At 40.1% G+C, this 19606-nt stretch overlaps 1 protein-coding gene across 7 annotated transcripts in view; it reads right to left on the bottom strand.

Moving 5' to 3' along the window:
- frmpd4 (FERM and PDZ domain containing 4) overlaps window positions 1-19606 on the bottom strand; it is a 39749-nt gene that overhangs the window by 14493 nt on the left and 5650 nt on the right. The window contains exons 1-2 of one of the 7 annotated variants that reach the window (XM_051404960.1): window positions 18535-18634; window positions 3691-3807 (exon numbers count right to left, since the gene is read on the bottom strand). In XM_051404960.1, the coding sequence (XP_051260920.1) occupies window positions 3691-3807; window positions 18535-18608 (191 nt within the window). In that variant the 5' untranslated portion in view covers window positions 18609-18634. Of the gene's footprint in view, window positions 1-3690; window positions 3808-10911; window positions 11536-15264; window positions 15411-17728; window positions 17838-18534; window positions 18635-19606 lie in introns of those variants that run through there. The other 6 variants (XM_051404959.1, XM_051404964.1, XM_051404961.1 and 3 more) reach the window with 6 other exon arrangements.

Genomic DNA, 19606 nt, shown 5'->3' with positions numbered 1-19606 from the left:
ATATGTACTGCGTGAGTGTTATGCAGAAGCCATTATACGTGAATGCAATTAAGATATTATCCTCTTTGTTTCAATTGAAAATTACATAACCCCAAGTCGTCCACTGATGAATTTAGTAACACATCTGCATTAAGGTGAAATCAGAAGATAAAGACAGCATCTTCTCTCGTTTCTGTATACACATTTTGTTGAAGTGGAATGCAATGAGCCTATACATACTTAACATAGGGGTAAACCTTTCCAAATTCTCTGATTTAAAATCAAACAAAACAACATATAAAGCAGTTTTTGTGCTTAGTGTGCAACAATATTGTAAAGGTTAGTAAGAAGGTTTTTAAAAATGGCTACCAAAGAGCTATAAGGCCAGTCACATTAACCTTATAGTTCTCTGGAGTCTTTTAATTACTAGGTCTACAATGTCACAAAATGTAGGTGATTTGGCCCAATAACTTACTGTATCATCAAAACAAAGGTTCACAGAATCCTCACCTATCCTCACACTAACAGTAACAAAGTGTTACATTTCAAAACTGTTTAACAACAATTTTGCACATTCCTTCACAATTAAATGTACTTATTATTTTAATCTTTGATTAATTGGTCAAATACACAGAAGTCTCTAGTTTCACTGCAGCGTGGACCAGCAGAATGGGCAGGCAAAGAGAGGCAATGGTAAGTGCAAAGCCTGCAGTAACAAGACTAAAAACATGGAGGAGAATTAAAACTAATGAGCTGAGTGTGTTATCCCTGTACCACTTTTACCTGCGGTGATCTCAGTAGAAACACTAAATCCGTCATCTTAAAAAAAAAAGAAAATGCCTTTATGTCAAATAAGTTTATTTTACTTTGGTGACTTATTTGACAAATTAAATTTTCATGTGCAAAAATAACAATTAGCCTTGAAATTTTTGTTAAAATATGAGGGTGAGAAACACAATCATTATCAGCCAGTGTTTTTGTGCACAGTTGATCCAGATAATGGGAGAGAGTAGGCAAAATATCAGCCACATCAGGATTTCCAATGTGGAACAGCTAAACAGGCCAATACGCACTGTGCAGTGTGGGCCGCTGAAGCTAGAGGCCAGAATATTAAATACATTTGCATTCAGATTAATTGCTGCATTTAGTAACCGTACAAATATTTAATATTTAATTGTATAATTTCAATGCAACAAGCACTTGAATCAACCAAAGTGTTTTCTAAATATATCAGTTCAACATATAGTATGTCATTTCTGCTACTACATAGCAAAAGACGTAGCCTGATGACATTGTGAAGTAGCGTGGGAGTTGTTTTTCTTCATTCTTAATACAATACCATCGCTGATGAAAATCTATCTGACGTGTCTCGGGCCGAAATCATGTTCACAGATGAGGTAATTTATCAAAGTTTTAGTTTGCTGACTTCCTTCTTCACTCTCTGAAGTGTCTGACGTTTGTTCAAAAGCTATAGCAGTTAAAGGCTTGTAATTGTACTTTGTAATTAACCATTCAAGCTCATAAAATGATTTCAGTGGCACCCAAGCCTTCATACACAAGAGTCACCCCGATTTCTTTAAAAATAATAATGCCTCCTACAGTGACACATTTAGTCCTCATCCTTGTCACCCTAACAAGGAATTTGTTTCAAAGTATTTACACAGTAATTATACAACAGCTCATAACAAGAATTACTGCACAGTCAGCTCTCGCTTTACATTTCTAAACGTCCTTCTAAGACAAATTTTGTTTGGATTTGTGCGTCAGTTTTATCTCTCAAAAGACAAACTCAACAGATTGTGCACAAATCAAAACCATATGGACCTGTGCATTCAGGAAGAGTACTGTCTCCTCCCCTCCAAGGCCACCTGCTAAACATGGCTGGATTCCCATTGTGCAGACAGCCATGCATCTAATGGTCCCTAATCATACTCATTAGCTGCTAGTGTAGCTCCACAACGCTCTACACAGCAATCAGAGGCCGCATTGTGAGCTATATGGTTAACAAGATGAACAAAAATGAGCAGAAGAAACGCTGGCCTGACTGTCACTGTACAAAGACTATTTTCACTCTTGTTTTCATAAAACATATTCTGGACAAAGTGGAGTAAGCTCATTAACGAAGGCAATATCCTGTTACTCTTGTTCTGAAAAGCTGCTTTGACACGGCTCACAGTTTGTTGGTGCCAAGGCGGTTATATTTGTCCTGCTTGGAACACAACCTTTTTTCAAATTATGCAATCACAGCTAGTTTGTATTGGCATTTTTATTTTTTTTATTTTTTTGCTGTGTCACTCCTGCTTTTTAGGGGACTAGCTACTGTACATTTTCAAAATCTCCCAAATCGAAATCTAGCTTTGTCTATTAAAATGTGTTAAATGTTTTGATGAAGTCAATTGAAGTACTGATGGAACCACTTTACTTTGACATCTTTGTGTGCTGTGAAAAGAAATTGTCATCCAGCCATCTGACGCTCAGTCTTTAACAAAAAGCCTGTGTTAAATCTGTAATTTCCCCCAATATATTGATCTACTCTGCCGTACAATCCTGCAGAATATAGTTATAGCAGTCTCTATATATTACATCCATGTTAAATAACGTGAGTCACACTGTACTGTAAATATTAAATGGCTACTGCTTTATTCATGTGCTCCTGTCACGCAGACCAGACATGTGTTCCACTGAGAGATACAACAATTTAGTATCAGCACCCAGTAGCCTCGACAAACTGATGGCAACAGACAATCACAGAAACAGACATTTGATTATTCATGAGTGTTCCTCAAATTTAGAAAGCTAAAGCTGGAGCCAAAACAGCCTCAGTGATCTGCCTCATCCAGACACACTCTGCATCCAGCACTTTCACTGCTCCTTACTTCTTATATAACTCCTCTGACATCACACTTCTCATGCTATAACCCATGTGTGACAAGTGCTCACCTCCCATTCCGTATACTATGCAAATACACACAATTTTTCACATTAGAGAGATGCATCTAGGACATAAAAACCACCGTGCCCGTTGTTCCATTCTAGTGACTATTAATTGAGAGGAAGTAACAATATTGTGAACAAATGAGAGAAGCAAAAACAGTCAGAATCTAGTATGCACAAGGGTTCATAAAAGCAGCAATATTTTTAGATCTAGTACGAATGCACATTGCACGTCACGGTTGTGCAGAAACAGGGAAGATCAGCCGAATCTACAGAGCAGATGAAACAAGCTAAACACTCACTTGTTACACTGGAACATGTGCACACAAACATATAAAGAGCCAGTAGGGAGTTTCTTTTTACCTGCCTGCGCAGATATCCAGAAGTGCCAATTACGAAGGATCAATTACGCTGATAGCGCTATAACCCAGCATCCTCTGAGGAACGTGCAGACTCTCAGATCAAAACAAAGTCCCTGCACAGGTGAATGTCTTCCTCAGCGGCAGCTTGCACACACTCTCAGAAGCCCTCTCCTTGCATTTGGGAGACTGCATGAGGAGTATTGTGGGTGTGTGAGAGTGTGAGAGAGAGTGAGAGGAGGCAGGGGCAGGAGTGTGCGCAGCAGTGGAGGGAACAGAGAATCAGTATTCTGAATGCACAGATGGAGACAGTGTGGAGGCAGTGACGTGGCTGGAATAATCACAGGTTGGCAAAGCATCTGAAACATCTGGGACAGAGAAAGCTCCCCCTCTGTTTCTTTAAACACAGGGCACTTACTTGATGTAGCAGTCACGCCCCTCTCTATTGCTGCCCATGTCCCATCCATTGGGGGGTCCCTGCGAAGAACTCCAGGTCCCTGACGGGGGCGGCCAGCCTGAGGATTTGGTCCTGGGGCTACAGAGGGAGAAAGAGAAGAGGAATTAAACATAGGTAAACTTTGCATCATAATTTGTGGTTCCATTAAAAATCTACTTGTATACTTGCAACACCTGTAGTATCAAAGTTATATGAAACCCCACTCCAGGAGAATTTCAAAATAATATTTGTCATAGAGATATTTAAATCATAATAGAAGTAAATGAGTCATGGGCTGATATGAAGCCATTCAACCCAAGTGATAAGAGAATGTCTGATTCCAGCGTGATAAACAATGTTCCATAGCCACAGTTCACTCAGTGAATACAAATCAAATTAATTACGTAAGCTAGACACACAGGCGGAGTTGTCATGCCTCACTCTTGTGCTTTGAGAGGCATGAAATTGGTTTCATTTCTAGATGTCAGCACATTCTTTTTAAAAGAAGCCCAGAGGAATTTTCTTATAAAGTGGTTATTTGATTTGCATAATGCCAAGAATATTTGATAAAGTTTATCATAGAATACAACTTAACCATCTTTTCACAAAACAATAAATTGTAGTAATTGTATGAAAGACAGTGCCTGTCTAAATCTCAATTTTGGCTGATTGTACAGACAAAACACAATTCTGCATGTAGCATTTTCCCTACAAGTTGGCAGAGTGCAGGTATTCAGAAAAACAGTAATTGGTTAAAATGTTTTCATCTGTCTTTTTGTCTGTACCCCCCCCCATCGTCTTCTCTTTATCTCTGTCTTTGTGTCTGCACACTGGTGATGCTATGAAAGCGGTGGCAGTAAGTTATGTCACTTCAAAGGCTTGTCTGCCGTGTAACAGGGCTCTTCGCATTCATTATTCAAAGCTCCTCTTTCTTTCCCTCTAAATGTTTCCCCAGTTACTGTACCGACGATAATAAATTGTGTGCAGCGTGCTTGTATTGTATCTGTGTGAGAGCGTGTGCTAGTGTGGGTGTGCCCATGAACAAGTCTGTCTGTCTGGGCACACATGCCCATTTCATGAGATATGAATAAAATATGGTCAACACACCGTATAAGCTGAGAGACAGGAACTATTGTAAAGCTATTCAGTGCAAGAGTTAGGTGCTACAAAATAACGCAACCTAAGCTAAGCTGAGTATATTCCGGGTTCACTTTAGTTGAGTAACAAAACACACCTAAGTGCTGCCGGATGCATTAAATCATGATTAATTCATAAAAGTACATATACTGTGCTGCTGAAAATTGTGTTTCTCTTTCTTTTTTACTCTACATTTGGAGTTGGGCTCTGAACACAGGAAGCAGTGCGATTTCTTTCCCAATACAGTGTTTGGGGGATATTAGTGTTTCCACATGGATATGGATTTATTTGACCCACAGTACATTAGCTTGGAGCAGGCCTCGATGGTGTATATTTAGAACACATTTCCTGCAGCTCAAATGATGTGTGTGGACACAACTGGATACTGTCTGACACTGCTAAAGCCATGTTCACCTCATTGATGAGTCCTACTTGTTACCCTCCATTTCAGCCTTTGGGATAACAGCCATGTTAACATGAGCAGCGTTTGATGTTGCAGATTTACACATTTTATTCAAGAGATGTAACATATAAAAAAGGTTAAAGAACTGTAGCGTGTGAATAATATTTTATAATGATAGTATTTTTGCAGGATTACACCTTTAGCGTTGATATGTTTGACATTTCTCCAAAGGTCTACAGCATAATAAAGCATATTGTACTTACATTTTGAGACGCTGTGCCTTCAACATGTGTTTCTGAACTGACAAATTGTTCCACAAAATCCATTTTCTGTCTCTCAGCCACAATGCCTCAGTATTAACGGCACAGACATAGATACTGTGATCTTTGATTTCTTTTGTCTGCAGGCGGGAGGTGCATTATGCCATTGAGTCGTAGCACTCTGGCTTACAGAGAGGCTGAAAAAAGGTTCACCCGCTGGTGGACAGTGAAACTGATCTTTCTCAGCCAGCATTAATAAATGATGCCTGCACAGTCACATCGGACTAAGTAATCGAGCGCCAAGTGGGCAAGTCATGCTGCACAATTTATGAACAGGTTACCCAAGAGTCAGAGGGAGGACAATTAGAACAAAAAGTTGGAAGTGAATGTATGTTCCCAAAGGATTTCTCTAAGGACAAATTTCACTAAAATGTTCAAATGCATGGTGCCTTTTATGTGCATCTCTTAAGAGTTTGTTTACTAAAAGTAGCACAAACTAATATTTAACAGACATTAACAACAAAAAGAAAAATGTCTCATAGTTAAAAAATCAATGAAGTACATTGGAACTACATTGAAGATCTAAGCCTTTGCTACCACAGCGACTAACATCTGGGTTGGCAGGCATCTAAACTGGAAGACAACGACACAATTGTATTCAAAGACGTCATTTTGTGCATCTATCTTGACATCTTTATTAAGAGGAACAGTGGTGATAGCCTGTCATCCAAATGTACCATTTATAATTTGGAAGGCATTAGTTTAATTGTCCTGACTGAGAGATCGGGAAAAGATCACTTTTCAGCCCTTCATAAAAACTGCATGAACAATGTGATCCTTGCTTTATCACAGTAGTTCACTTTCGCTTTCATCTCTCTGAATACAAGCTAGTTGAGAAGAAGCATTCGGGTGTGTTGTCATGAAGGCTGAAATCCTGTTAATGTAGGGAGTAACAATGCATTATAGACAAGCCACAGCTAGGAAAAGCACATTCCAACACAGACACTCAAGTTAGTTTGAATTATTTACATCAACAATCTCCATGAGGGTCGGCTATATGAAACCACACTCTGGTGCCACATACCTGCCATTATGCATATTGAAAATTAAAGAAAGTTATTTTGTTTTGCTTCAATAACTCACATTTGCACATGATAGAAAATAATGTAATAACATTTACATGCTCATTGCTAGAGGAGCAAATTGCTTCTTATGGCTTTCCCAGCATGCCATGGGTGAGAGAAAAGTAGAGATCTAGAGAGGCATATCAATCTCAATTTTCCTTTACATACGACATCATCAATTAAGCATCACATTATCCTCCTCCAGTGCAGCCAGTTTGGTGTGTGTGACTGAATGTAGAGATCCAGTCTCATAGGATCAACTGTATTAGCAAGCCATTTCCTTATGTTTGAGCAACATTCGGCACAGTTTCTGCTGCATAAATACACATGCAGACGCACACTTAACAGAATCACACTGGCACAACTACATTACCAGTAGATATTTATACCACTGCATGCTCCAGATCTGAACTCACCTCCACTCCACTGTCTACGTTATTACCAATCCCTGAACACATACCAAACTCTTTACAAAGTCTAGTAAAAATAAAAGGTATTTCTTCATTCTCCTAGAGTGACAGGAAGTGAAGTGGTACAAGTATGACTTGAGATACAGGGTGAGGAGGCAGTGATGCTGCTTTCTCTGTGTTCTTGAATTAAACAGAGACACTTACAGTATGCAGAGCTAGACTGCTAATGTGATTCTGTTTGGATATGAAATCTGTGGAGAGACAGATGAGATGACCATCTCTTGGGAGGAGGCCTGGGGAGTGGAGCAGAGAAGTGGCTCAGACAGAGAGGAACCTCTGTGATTAAAGGCCTTATTCCTCTCCTTTTGTTAGACAGCCTCTATCCTGTTGAGGGCACAAACGCACTGGCTTTTGTTTAAGAAAACATCTGCCCTCTGCATGACTCCTTCCAATCACCACGTTGGCTCTAATTCTTTGGTCAATATGGCAGCACAATGGAACATAGTCCAATAAGCTATTTATATTCCGCTGTTAAAGTAAAAGCTATCAGTGATTTCAAAAATATTGCTGACCATGTAGTTACACGTAATTGCACTATTTCATGCCGCTGTTCTCGCCCATTCTGTGAATTATACATCACTGTTTTTTTTTTGTTGTCCACTTTACGTTCTGTTTATTTGACATCAGATAAGAAGACACAGTGTTTTCCTGATATGCATGAATCCACTTTCATATGAAGCAAACAATGACGAAATTACATCAGCAGATCATACAGCCTGTGTGACTGGAATTTTGTACATTATGCAGTAATATTTAAATTACATCTACACAATAACGCTCACTTCAGAATAAGAGTGTCTATTTCCCTCTGCTATTCCAACTGAATATTGTATTTCTGTGTTTGTCTTTGGAAGCACTGATATTGTTGCCATGGGAAACCGCACTATCCTGAGCAGCTCTCTGGTGCCTCTATATAGAAAGGTTTTTGGTTAGTTAATCTCCTCTGGGTGGGAATAAAACTGCATCTGGGAAACAGCCCACCCACTACGATCCTCCTGCTATTTTACTGTGAGTAAGTGAGTCTCTAGTATACCTGTTAAACAGCAAAAAGCCATGATCTTACAACAAAGCTGTGTCTTGAAACCTGGATAGATAGTCTGCTGCAACACTTACAACATAGGACGTGCACATCATGCACACAGAGAACACTTCCCTCATTAGACCACATGATAATTTCATATCCAGCTGCAAAAAGATAGACACAAGAATAACAAAAGATCTGTGTGAAAAGACATCTGTGCTTTCATTATTATTTCGTTAAGCATTTTCCCAAGGCCTTCTTTTCTCCAACGTGCTCTCTGAAACATTAACCAAATATAGTGATGAACCTAGCCTGTGGGCAACTGGACTTGGATTCTCCTGCACCTCATTGTGCTACTCACTGCTTTTATGTTAAAAGCACTAAAGGACAGAACAAAATAAATGGTTGCCTGAGACCTCGTCTACCAGCCAGCTGGCTCCCATTTCTGACCCTGAGCCATTTCTGATCTACTCTTCTCCGAGAGCTTCTGATGTGAACAGCTACAAATGACAGATCTTTTGGTCTTTGTGTACTCTGATGAACATTTAGGCTAATCAATTTGTATCCAGACCAGTGATTTCCTGTGTAAAAAGTTTGCAGTCAAAACATGCCGAACAATGGCTCAATTAATAATAGATTTTTAAAAGAAACACGGCCAGGAATGAACTCACGCAGTCCAAATAAATTGGCTTTAACTGTTCTAACATATTATCTCACCAACACCATCCAGAAAAACATTTTCACTTAAATTTAATGATCACACTTATCGGATATATAAGGAAGACTAAAAATAGTTGTATATCATCATACAATAATATATAATCTCAACATTTTTTAATGCATGCAATGGAAGCGTGCTCTGTTATCACCTACAAATACACACATTTCAGCAACCCTGTTGAGTCACAATCACAGTGATTGAGAGATAATTGACACTTTGTACATTAATATCTAAAGTTCATGCTCATTATCTCCACAGTGCTGTTGCCGACATTTATAACACCCACAGGATGCCCTTCCAGCTAACTTAACCAAAGTTCTACATGGAAAGAACAAAACAGATCAGCTTAGACTACGATGGTCAAATGGCTCTAACTTGCTTTATAGACGCAACAAGACAGAGTGAGAGAGTTAGTTATCTTTCAGTAAAAGAACATCAAACATGTTTGCTAGATTTAAACACAGCAAAGAATAAAGAGAATGAAAGCAAGCGCATGCTTTTGTTCTGACAGCAGACACATCTGGGGGCGTTGCAAGGCAAGAGGAAGAGACAATGAGGGGAAATGTTCCCTTTCTTGTAGATCTCTAAATACATGCAGTGGGTTTCTCTGTAAAATCAACCTTAGCAAAACAGCATCCTGCTGACTTAAATTCTTGCTGGCAGAAGAGGGGGAGAAAACAAAAAAAACCCTGCCAGTGTAGCAGTGGTAACTCATAATCAGGATAACATTGTGTGGCATTATTAACTGTGACAGGATGCAGTGACGGTGGTGGTCCACTGGGAGACGCATCATAAATGCTGCCATGGAGGGATACTAACTGGAAAACAACGGACCTATCATCTGATGGAAAATCCCTGCAACCTGCCTGCTTCCCTGTAGGAATGTTAAAAAAAGAAGCTGTGATCTGCATACACCAGAAAAAAATACTAAGGTTCAATATTATTCTTCATAGTCATAGTATATTGCTGTATTTTTTCATCCAACATATTTTTTCTGTCTATTTAAAAAGAACTAATGAAAAAAATGCCAGTGCAGTCTGTTGATGACTCATAAGCGAAATGAAATGCACTGAATGGGCTCTCTTGTGACACATTCAGCTTCTGATTTAATATTTCACATTTATGATCAGCTGTTCCCACCACTAGTGGTCTGTAGTGTTTCTGGTGGAGCCAAATCCCCTAGGAGGATTACTGTCCACTGGGGCAGATCAACTCAATCTAGCAGACCCATGGGTGCATAAGGTGAGGTGTTAGACCAGGCAATGAATGAATCTGTCAGGATGGTTTGACGTATACTTCACATATCACATACTTGTCATCACTTCTTGGAATAAACAAACAAACCCCATTTTAAGTTCTGACTTAGACATTGACTGTTGCTGAATTAAGAAAATAAGAAAATGAAAACTACAATGTGTTGGTTCTTTTTCTATTTCATGTTTTGTATTGTAAAACAGCAAGGTTTCAACTGCTCAACAATCAACTATAAGTGTCCATCCTATTCTGGCCATAGGTATGTGAACTTCACCACTCATAAAATGACCACTGATATTTAGTGGTTCTAGGGACCAAAGCCAGACTTGCTCAATTATTTATTCATTCAAGATATGTTTATATTATACCAAACATGACTTACAACTCTAGCAATTGTGCATTGATAATCATCATGGCCCTTTAACTGAAGTGATTTTAAAATCTGAAACAAATGCAGTTCATTTTCCAGAACATGTATGCTTTCATGACATCACCGAACACATAAAGCAACAAATCTTAACCACTGTCTGCAGTAAAATCAATTTTACGAACTTGGATACAGACAGTTCAGATACACGAACCGCATCAGCTTTTGCATCCACCCCCACTCCCATCTACCTCACTTGCTCATTCGTTTCACATCATACATGACTGCACAACTTGCTCTCTTGAGCAATCAATAACTCTGCATTTTTAATCCCTGTTCCACATGTGATTCCTGTGTCACTCTCTAAATCGTGCCTATATGAACGTACAGAATGAACAGGCACATGCACAGACAGGCAAATGCACAGCGGCATCCATCGGACTCACCCTGACAGCTTTGGCATCTTCACAAAGCTGAACACATCCATGTGTGCTGCAGACTGCAGTCAAGGCTACAAATTTATCATCTACTTCACTCCGGCTCCATTGTCCCACACTGTCTTTGGCAGCGAGGAATAAATAATTTAGAAAAAAAAGTGGAGCTTCCACAAGTCAGGTGGAGAGATTAGTCCTGTTGTCTGGGCTTCTGCATGGCTGAGTGATTGCTGTGTCCTCGCCTCAGCAGCGCAAATCCACAGCCCATGGAAAAGGATCTGGCAGAGCAGCTTCCCCCGGTTACATCCTTCAAAGCATGCCTCTGTTAGCTGCGTTAAGCCACCTTCATTTAATTTCCATCGCGGTGGAATGATGTGCGGGAGCCGCACAGTAACAACAGCTTTGGAGAGAGGCAGAGAGAGCCAGAGCCAGGGGCAGAGGGAGAGAGGGAGGGAAGGGGGTGGCGGTGGCAGTGGTGGTGGTGGTGGTGGGAGATGAGAGAGGAAGAGAGAGGAATGTGAGAGAATGTTGTATGGTAGCAAGGGCCACAAGAATTACTACTAAAGGATGCGGCCAGCTTCCGAGAATTCCCCAAAGGCTGGCCCTCATCAATCCTCAACCATGTGGCGTGTTTGAAGAAAGCAGGGAAAGGTTGAAAAGGAAGAGAGAGATGAACTTACGGGGACACACTGCATGATGTGCACATAATGTGAGTGCAAATGCAGGAGCACTGCGAGCAGCTGGAGAGACAGGAGGACCTAATGTGTCCCCCTCCCCAGCTGAGGTCTCTGCCTCACAGCTGCACATTAGGATGCCCATACTGTAAACTGCATTTGTTTTGACCTTTCAAAACAGTTCAGCTGCTAAATGCTTTCTCTCAATGAGGCCATTCATAAGAGGCCTCCAAACATTTTAGCAATCCACCCTAACAAAAACAAACACAGAGCAGACGAAATGGGCTCAAAAGAAGATCAGAATTGTTAGATCACCATATGCAGAATGAAATTCAACAGGAGAGAATAAGACCTTGGTTTTGTGTGATTAATAAATGCCAAGAGGGAAGAAGATTAGGGCTATTGTGATTCACAATGCTCCAAGTAGTCGGCAGCATGTTAACAGATTCTTCAAGCATCTAATTTCCTCTGTGATATTTCTTTAGATCGAAATTAATCTCCATATATTTTCATATCTTGGTCCATCTAGTTCAAGATGTAGGGCAACATCAATGTGTTTGGAGCTCTATTTCACGTCAAGTTCCACATGCAGATAAACTGATAGATGAGCAGGAGGGGCCTGAAATTTTAAAACCAGATAGAATTCGGCAAGGGATAGCATCACATTTCAGACCCGTCTTCGGATGAAGAATCACCACGCGTCTATTATCCCAAAGAGGAAGAATCACCCTTCATAAATCAAACACCACAGACGAGGCACCTCTGTCGAAAACCACCAAGAGCCAATTAGCCTCGTCTCTGATCCAAGGAGGCTTGATACTTTTTCATGTGTCTCAGACAGTTTTGATAAAAAAGGAACTTCTCACAGTAATACAGTCAGTTTACTCTGTCATCCAGATCTGTGGCAGGGAAACACATGGTTAGACCAAACTAAGATCAAATATATTCTATAAAAGGCATCTGCTCCACTTGTAAAACTATGTGTTTGAATACAGCTATTTACTGCCATCAATAGGTATAGCTCAAAAAGTCAATAGACTGTGAAAACACAACACTCTTCATTTGCACAGTATTGTCAATTTTAAAGGGTTAAAAGGAGACGCTCCCCTAATTATATTCAGGTCGAATCTCTGCTGGGACCTTAACAGAATGATAAACACGTTAATCAATAAAAAAATGTAAGGTAGTAATGGATAAATAAACAGAAATACGCAGAATACAAATACTAGTTGAGGAATTTCAAGCTACAATTTGTTACTGCTACTATCACAGTCGAGTAGAAACCATCCTATATTAAAGTGCCACAACTTGTAAGGCTCTGCGGGGTGAGTCAATGTGCCTTTGCTGAGAGTGATACATGCAATAAAGAATGTTGTCACTTTCACTCAGGCTCAGATTTGTTTGCTGCCACAGAAAAGATGCAACTAGATGGGCAAAAAGGTGAACCTGCGGATTCTCTCAGACAAATTTGAATATTTACTTAGAATCTCTGAATCTGTGAAGAGAGTTGATCCAATTGTTTAAAAAGAAGTGCGCCATTATGTTTATCGCATTCCGAAACAGGTTAGCGTCTCTAGAAGGGAACAGGCACTCTTTTTTTTGGGTGTGTGTGAGTACAAGGGTGCACTGATGAGCGAGGAAAACATGTCTGACTATTTGCTTCAAATGCAACCGCTGTGTCCTGTGGCGGGAGGATTGAGGGACTCAGCGTATTCTGGACAGTCATGTTTGTCCATTTGGGCTCACGGCCCAGAGGCCAACATGAGTGGCAGAGGATATTAGGGTCAGACAGAAGCGTGATCTAAGGAGACTATGGCTGAAGCTTTGACCGATAAAACCCTGTTGCCCTGCTGATCCCTAACTCTCCTCTCTCTAACTCCCTTTGAAAACAGCTGATTTCAGTCATTCTGGAACACTTGGCCACTTAAAAACTGCAAGTCCTGCCTTTGGATCACGTTGCTTGCCTTTATAAGCTAAAATAAGCGGAGCATGACCACTTTGCATAAATTGCTCACCATGCTAGATAGCAAGGGCATAAATGTATACTCAAAAGCAGCAGAATATTAGATTTTTATCAGGAAGTGTTCACAGAATGGGTCTATGAGCTTGTGTTTGTACATGCTGATATACTGCAGACTGAGCAGCATTATAGTCTTCAGTGTGCACTATAGTGATGCGACTTTGTAGCTTTTACTGCCCTCTGATCCCAACTTAGCATTAGCAGCCTTTGGACCTCAACCAGATGTGTGTCAGCGGCCACAACAACAGACCGCCCTCAGAAATCACACTCAACCGCCTCATCAGCAGCGTTTGTGTTTGTATGTTTGTGTGTGTTTGTCAATATGCATCTGCCTGGGAGCCCCTCAGTACCTCAACTTTCCCAATCTGTTGGGAAAGTGCAACACAAATTGTGCCTGTGCCACGGCTGATTTATTCAGTGAATTAAACAGCTTTTAGGAGGGAGTTTAAAAGATCTGAACACTGTTTTTCCATGAATATTCAGTAGCATGACTAATTGGGATAAGAAGTGAAGTGTTACCTGGCTGAGTTCTGCTATGCTTTGAAAAAGATTATGGATTTGGTTTGCCGGTTTTCACTACACCTGCTGATAAAGTTCAAAGTAATACTGGGAGGCTGTAGCCTATTCTGTGGGGAGTGTGAATAAAACAACATAATGGAGACACTGCCAAGATGCTCGACACCTACAGTTACTGTGGGCCTGGTTAACGTGCAGGTTATTAAACATATGGGTTATTAGCGGCTCACATTTGGTACATTCATTTGTACGTTAATCCTCTACATTTGCTCATCCTGTTCAGGGTCGCTGCCGGCTGAACCCTCTCCCAGCATGCACTTGGCAGGAGGCCGGGCACACCATAGACATTCGCCAGCCTATCACAGCTCTGCAAACTGTTCTCATTTTGTTAAAATGCTTATGACCCTTATTCTTCTTACTACTAACTTGCCACATGTCTAATTCATCTCTATAACTAAATAAATACAACCATGTAGGCCTTCTTTACAGCAGACATTTTGACTTGTTATAGCAGGATAGGAACAGGTGTTACTAACACTGTTATTGATTTCCCTGTTATATAAGCCAAGGCCAGCGAGTGAGCATGCACAATGACTGGACCCTTGAACTGACACTAAATGGAATACAGCCATCAACTGACTACAGTTAATATTTGGAGCTGTGCTTTTCCTACAATGACATGTCAAAATGCGGCTGTGAAAAAGGCCTATTAACCCATGAGGAAATGCTATAGATGCCTCTTTCCATCAACCATCTATTCTACTAATAATAATAATCTATAGCTTTGCAATGCTGTCACTCAGGTGCAAAGATATAAAAGGGAAAGTTCTTGAGAAAGTAGGTGAACACCAACTATTTTCAAGGAGGGTTGTGAATCTCAAAGGAAAACCATGGCAGTCCTGCAGGAACATACAATATACAATATTACTGTGATACTGTGGTAAGGAATAAATTGGGTAACCTGCGACCTTCAGGCAGAAAACTACATCACAACTACAAACGCAATACAAAGCGAATCGAATACATTTATTCGTATATGGTCTTAACAAACAAAACTCTTTGCACAAAAACAACCATCAGTGCACTCATCCTAGGACAGTTACTGGAGTAATTATAAAGTAAGCACAGAACACCAATCCACAGCACATTACTCACTGAATGACAGTAAAGATGCCGAGTTCATTGTCGTCTGGGTCCATTGCTGATGACAAGTCTTTAATGCGGTACTTGTTTCTGTTTGTCCTGTCCAGGCCCCTCAAGCCTCTTTCACTGATCTGTGCTCGCGTCCTACCTCCTGACTCCAAAGTTTCTCCTTGCTTGACTTGGACTTTCCATAGGCAACTGAGCTTGTCTAACTATTCAGTTATGATTACATACAGTGCCCCTGTCCAAGTGAGTGGCCGGTGCCCTGGGGGAGGAGAACGAGCTTGTCGCTTCTGACTCAGTAATGAAATAACATCACATTCCGGGCCAGTGCATCAGAAAACACAGAGGGATCAATGCTGAACAGCTGGACTCCAATGAGTTGCTGTGCTGGTTGAGGCTGCCTCAATGAGCAAGGCTCTCATGAAAAGCATGTTCTGTTTTAGTAAAATTCACCTGTGGTGTTTTCATATTTCAACTTGGTTCGACTGGTCATAGCGGGAGAGTTAAAACGTCTTTCCAACAACTGAAAACCGACATTGGCGCTTTATCTATTTTATGGTATTATTTACAACATTTCAGCACACATCCAAACTGCAGTATCTGAACTATTAATCTGATCCCTGTACGAGGCATTTGGAAATGGCATGTGTTTTATCATCCATGAGAGCTTAAAAATTAAGCTTCAACCGTAATCCAAACTCTATCACTATCTGCCTGCCAACTGTCAACCTTAACAGAGCCAAACCTAAATCCTATATAAATGTTAGAATTAGATCTTAACCTAAATGTTATACAGTGGCATCGGGTATTAATTTTATTACTCGTATTGTCAATATCTTTTACACATCTATTGTCACATAATGCAGCTTGTCATACTGTATATTTAATCTAATAAATACGGTATATTTAACATGTTTATAAAGTGCACATTTTTTTATTTTTAGGGCATTCTCCATATAAAGCCATGGCATTTTAACATCATGATAGTTCACGCTGGATTATGCCATGCAGGCTCTCTCATGCATGAATGGCATACACAGTCTTCCATTAGTTATGAACTGAGTCACGTGTCTTTCCCTCTGCAAGCAAATAGAACTGCTTGCATAAGACATCCCATGTCATGTACACACAGCAGTCTATGACAACTCATGACCACTCAAGTGCAGCTTCCTATATAACAAGACAGTAACACAAAGTCACGATGATTCATGATCACGTTTTTCATGAAAACCGTTCTTGCTATATATGTGCAGTACCATGCTATTGTTTCAGTAATTTGTGCACAGAGTTCCTCTTTATGCATATACAGTAGCTATGCATGACCATATGACCACAATGGAGCGCCATGTGAGGTTAAAGCAGATAAAAGCAGACGTTTCTGTGAGATAAATGCTGCACATGAATCCATCCAATCATGTGGCCTAACACCCACCCCTGGGCCACAGAGCGCTGCATCAGTGGCCTGTTTTTCCGTGACACACAGGCCACACCACTTAGAGATGTTCAAAGTGCAATATCCCTGCACAGCGTACACAACTGAGAATCACATTTAGCAAGTTGTCTTGGGGTCACAACAGTGATGATTTAAGATGGTGATGATAGGTAGTGTGTGTGTTCTGAGACTCATTTGATTTTATGTGCTGTTCACTAAGCGTGGGTGGATGGCTCATTTGTTTCCTCAGAACAATGTGATGCTACATGCTTCTTTGCAAATTGCTCCGACAGCTTATATGACAGAAGATGACTGAATTTCTTATTAATTAATAAAAGACACTTAAGGGCATATCAAACAAAAAACATCCCAGAGCTCTAAAATAACTGATAAATAATGACTAAAACAAACAAGCAAAGGCAAAAGGCGCAGTTACTTCCACGTGCAAACGATACAAGTTAATTTTTTGTCCATCAAAGCAGATTTGTGCCTCATATAACAACAGCATGGAAGTGACTTTTTCATTACTTTATGGAGCAGAACAAACAGTAGATGCATTAATTTGCATAAAATGATGAGAGTTGCTCCATGCACAACAGGAAACATCATATTAATATAATAAGAGCTACTGCTTGGCCCTCACTAAAGGTTACAGATGTATTTGTAGAAAGCTGTAGACTGCATTCATTCCAATAAAGTGATTTAAACTATTAAGCTGCAAATCTGAATAGGGATAATTATCTTTTGTGCCATCACAGAAGAATGCCAAATAGGTCATTAATCATAATTAATTAAACAAGTTGGAAACCCATTAACGGAGTTGAACAAAGCGGCTGCTGTCATTAAAATCCGAAAGGTGTTCTTGCTGTTTAAATCAAACGTCAACATTAAAGTGCACTATTTAATGAAACTGTTTTCTCAGAATATCATTCATTATTATATTTTCTTAGGCACAATTAGCTGTAATAGTAAAACAGAACTATAACAATCCCAACAGGCATAAAAACAACTCTCCTGATAAGCTGTTAAATATACTCATACCATAGACAGGAAGTACGCAGAAGTCAATGGCAGTCAATGAGATCCCAGGATATCACATTCCTCAAATCAGATAGCTTCTCTCGTGTCAACACACTACAGAAGCTCCTCCCTGCTGGCCTGGGAGGATAGGATTCACAGCATCCAGCAATTATCTGTAATGTGGGAGAAAAATCAATGTGCCCATGGAAAGCTGCTAAGGTCACCAAGTCGGCATTGTCACTTGAATCAGAAGCACTGCGTTGCTGCAGGCTGGGCTCCAAGCCTATCAGCAAGCATCTGTGAGAACACTCACATCATTTGTAATGCCAAGGATTATGATAATTATTAGCCTGGTGATATGGAAGATAATTGGCTTTTTCATGTGATCATGGTAGAATGGAAAATCATCATAGATTTCTATTAATACAGATGAAAACACTAAATCGCTTTAAATAGGAATCATCTTACAGAACTTCTCCTAAAAACAAAACTTCGTTTTGACTGTATGTATGTTTTTAATTATAGTTTAGTTTACTTCATACCTCAGTCCTAAAACAAGTAAATGTCTATCAAATTGCATTTTTTATAACTGGAATGACAAATAACAGTTTAAGAACAGAACTTTAAGGCAGACTTTACGGCCCACAATCTATACTGATGCAGTTATAGATTAGATTTGTTACACAATTCCCGTAAGAGATAATACAGATGGGTGGGGGACACGTTTTAAATAAATACTGTCAATGACTCATCATTTAACTTCCCTGTTGTCAATCGCTTTGAATTTTTTATGGGGGGAAAAAGAAGTGAAACAGCCTTAGACTCACCTCTGCTGCTCTTGGTTTCTGTCCAAACTGCTGCTGACAAAAATGTCATTTTTGCCTGTTTTGTCAGTTTCCATGCTTCTCACAGGTAGAAACCCACAACTGGAGCTAATGGAGGGCAAGCTTCGAGTGTGCCCAGTGAGAGGGCGAGAAGCTCCCGGCAGTACTGTGAGGGGAGGGGAGGGGAGGCCTCCTTGAAACATTGATAGTCTGGTGTAAATTCTATTAACAGCAAGGAGATATTGGAAGAATGAAAAATCAATACCTTGTGGCCAGTAATGTTTGAAGGATCAGGCTGAGTGGAAATGTGAGATGGCATGGCCTTGCCCTGACGCAGAGGCTGCTTCTGTAAGTGGTTAATCAAGTGCTTGTCTGACATCTAGATTGCATTTTCCTCTCACCATTACTCCCATTTTTCCCATTTACTATGGAGAAGATGTGGTATCAAATGTAAGAGATGGTAATTGGAGTAATAGTAGCAGCCAATCTGATGTAGCTGCACTCTACTGAAGGGATTGAAAATCGTGTTTTGTCTTAACATCTCAGTTTTCAGAAGACAGAGGCATTGTTTTTCACATACACATGAGCCATGCACATGTTTAATTCCCAGGCTGTACAATCTCCTGGAAATGATGTCTGTGATGACTCACTGACTTAAAATGTTGCATCTCTGCTGTGTTAAAGTGAACACTACCATTTTGTTGAGACTTTAAATAAAGGAAATGAGACATACAGTAAAGTGATGCAATCAAATTGCTCCAAATCTCCCACCTTTATAATGGGCATTCTTTAAAATCCCCCTATATAGCTACAATTTGAGACATAACCAAGCCAATATCTCAACATCGGCACACTAATGGAAGAGAAATAGGTGTCATAAACAGAATGGCAAGAATAACATTTCCAAAGGTGCCGTTTCACTCTCTTTTGGTGGCCCACTAGGACAAATTCTGTCTTTAATGTGTATAATTAAAGGTTCATAATACTATGATGCCATTGGCTGCTTGCACTAAATCTGTGCCTGACAGCGCAGCAGCACACACAAGTGACAGAAAGGAGGCACTGCATTTCATCA

This window comes from Dicentrarchus labrax, unplaced genomic scaffold (genome assembly GCF_905237075.1).
Source record: "Dicentrarchus labrax unplaced genomic scaffold, dlabrax2021, whole genome shotgun sequence".
NCBI lineage: Eukaryota > Metazoa > Chordata > Actinopteri > Moronidae > Dicentrarchus > Dicentrarchus labrax.
This window is presented reverse-complemented; position numbering and strand designations above follow the sequence as displayed.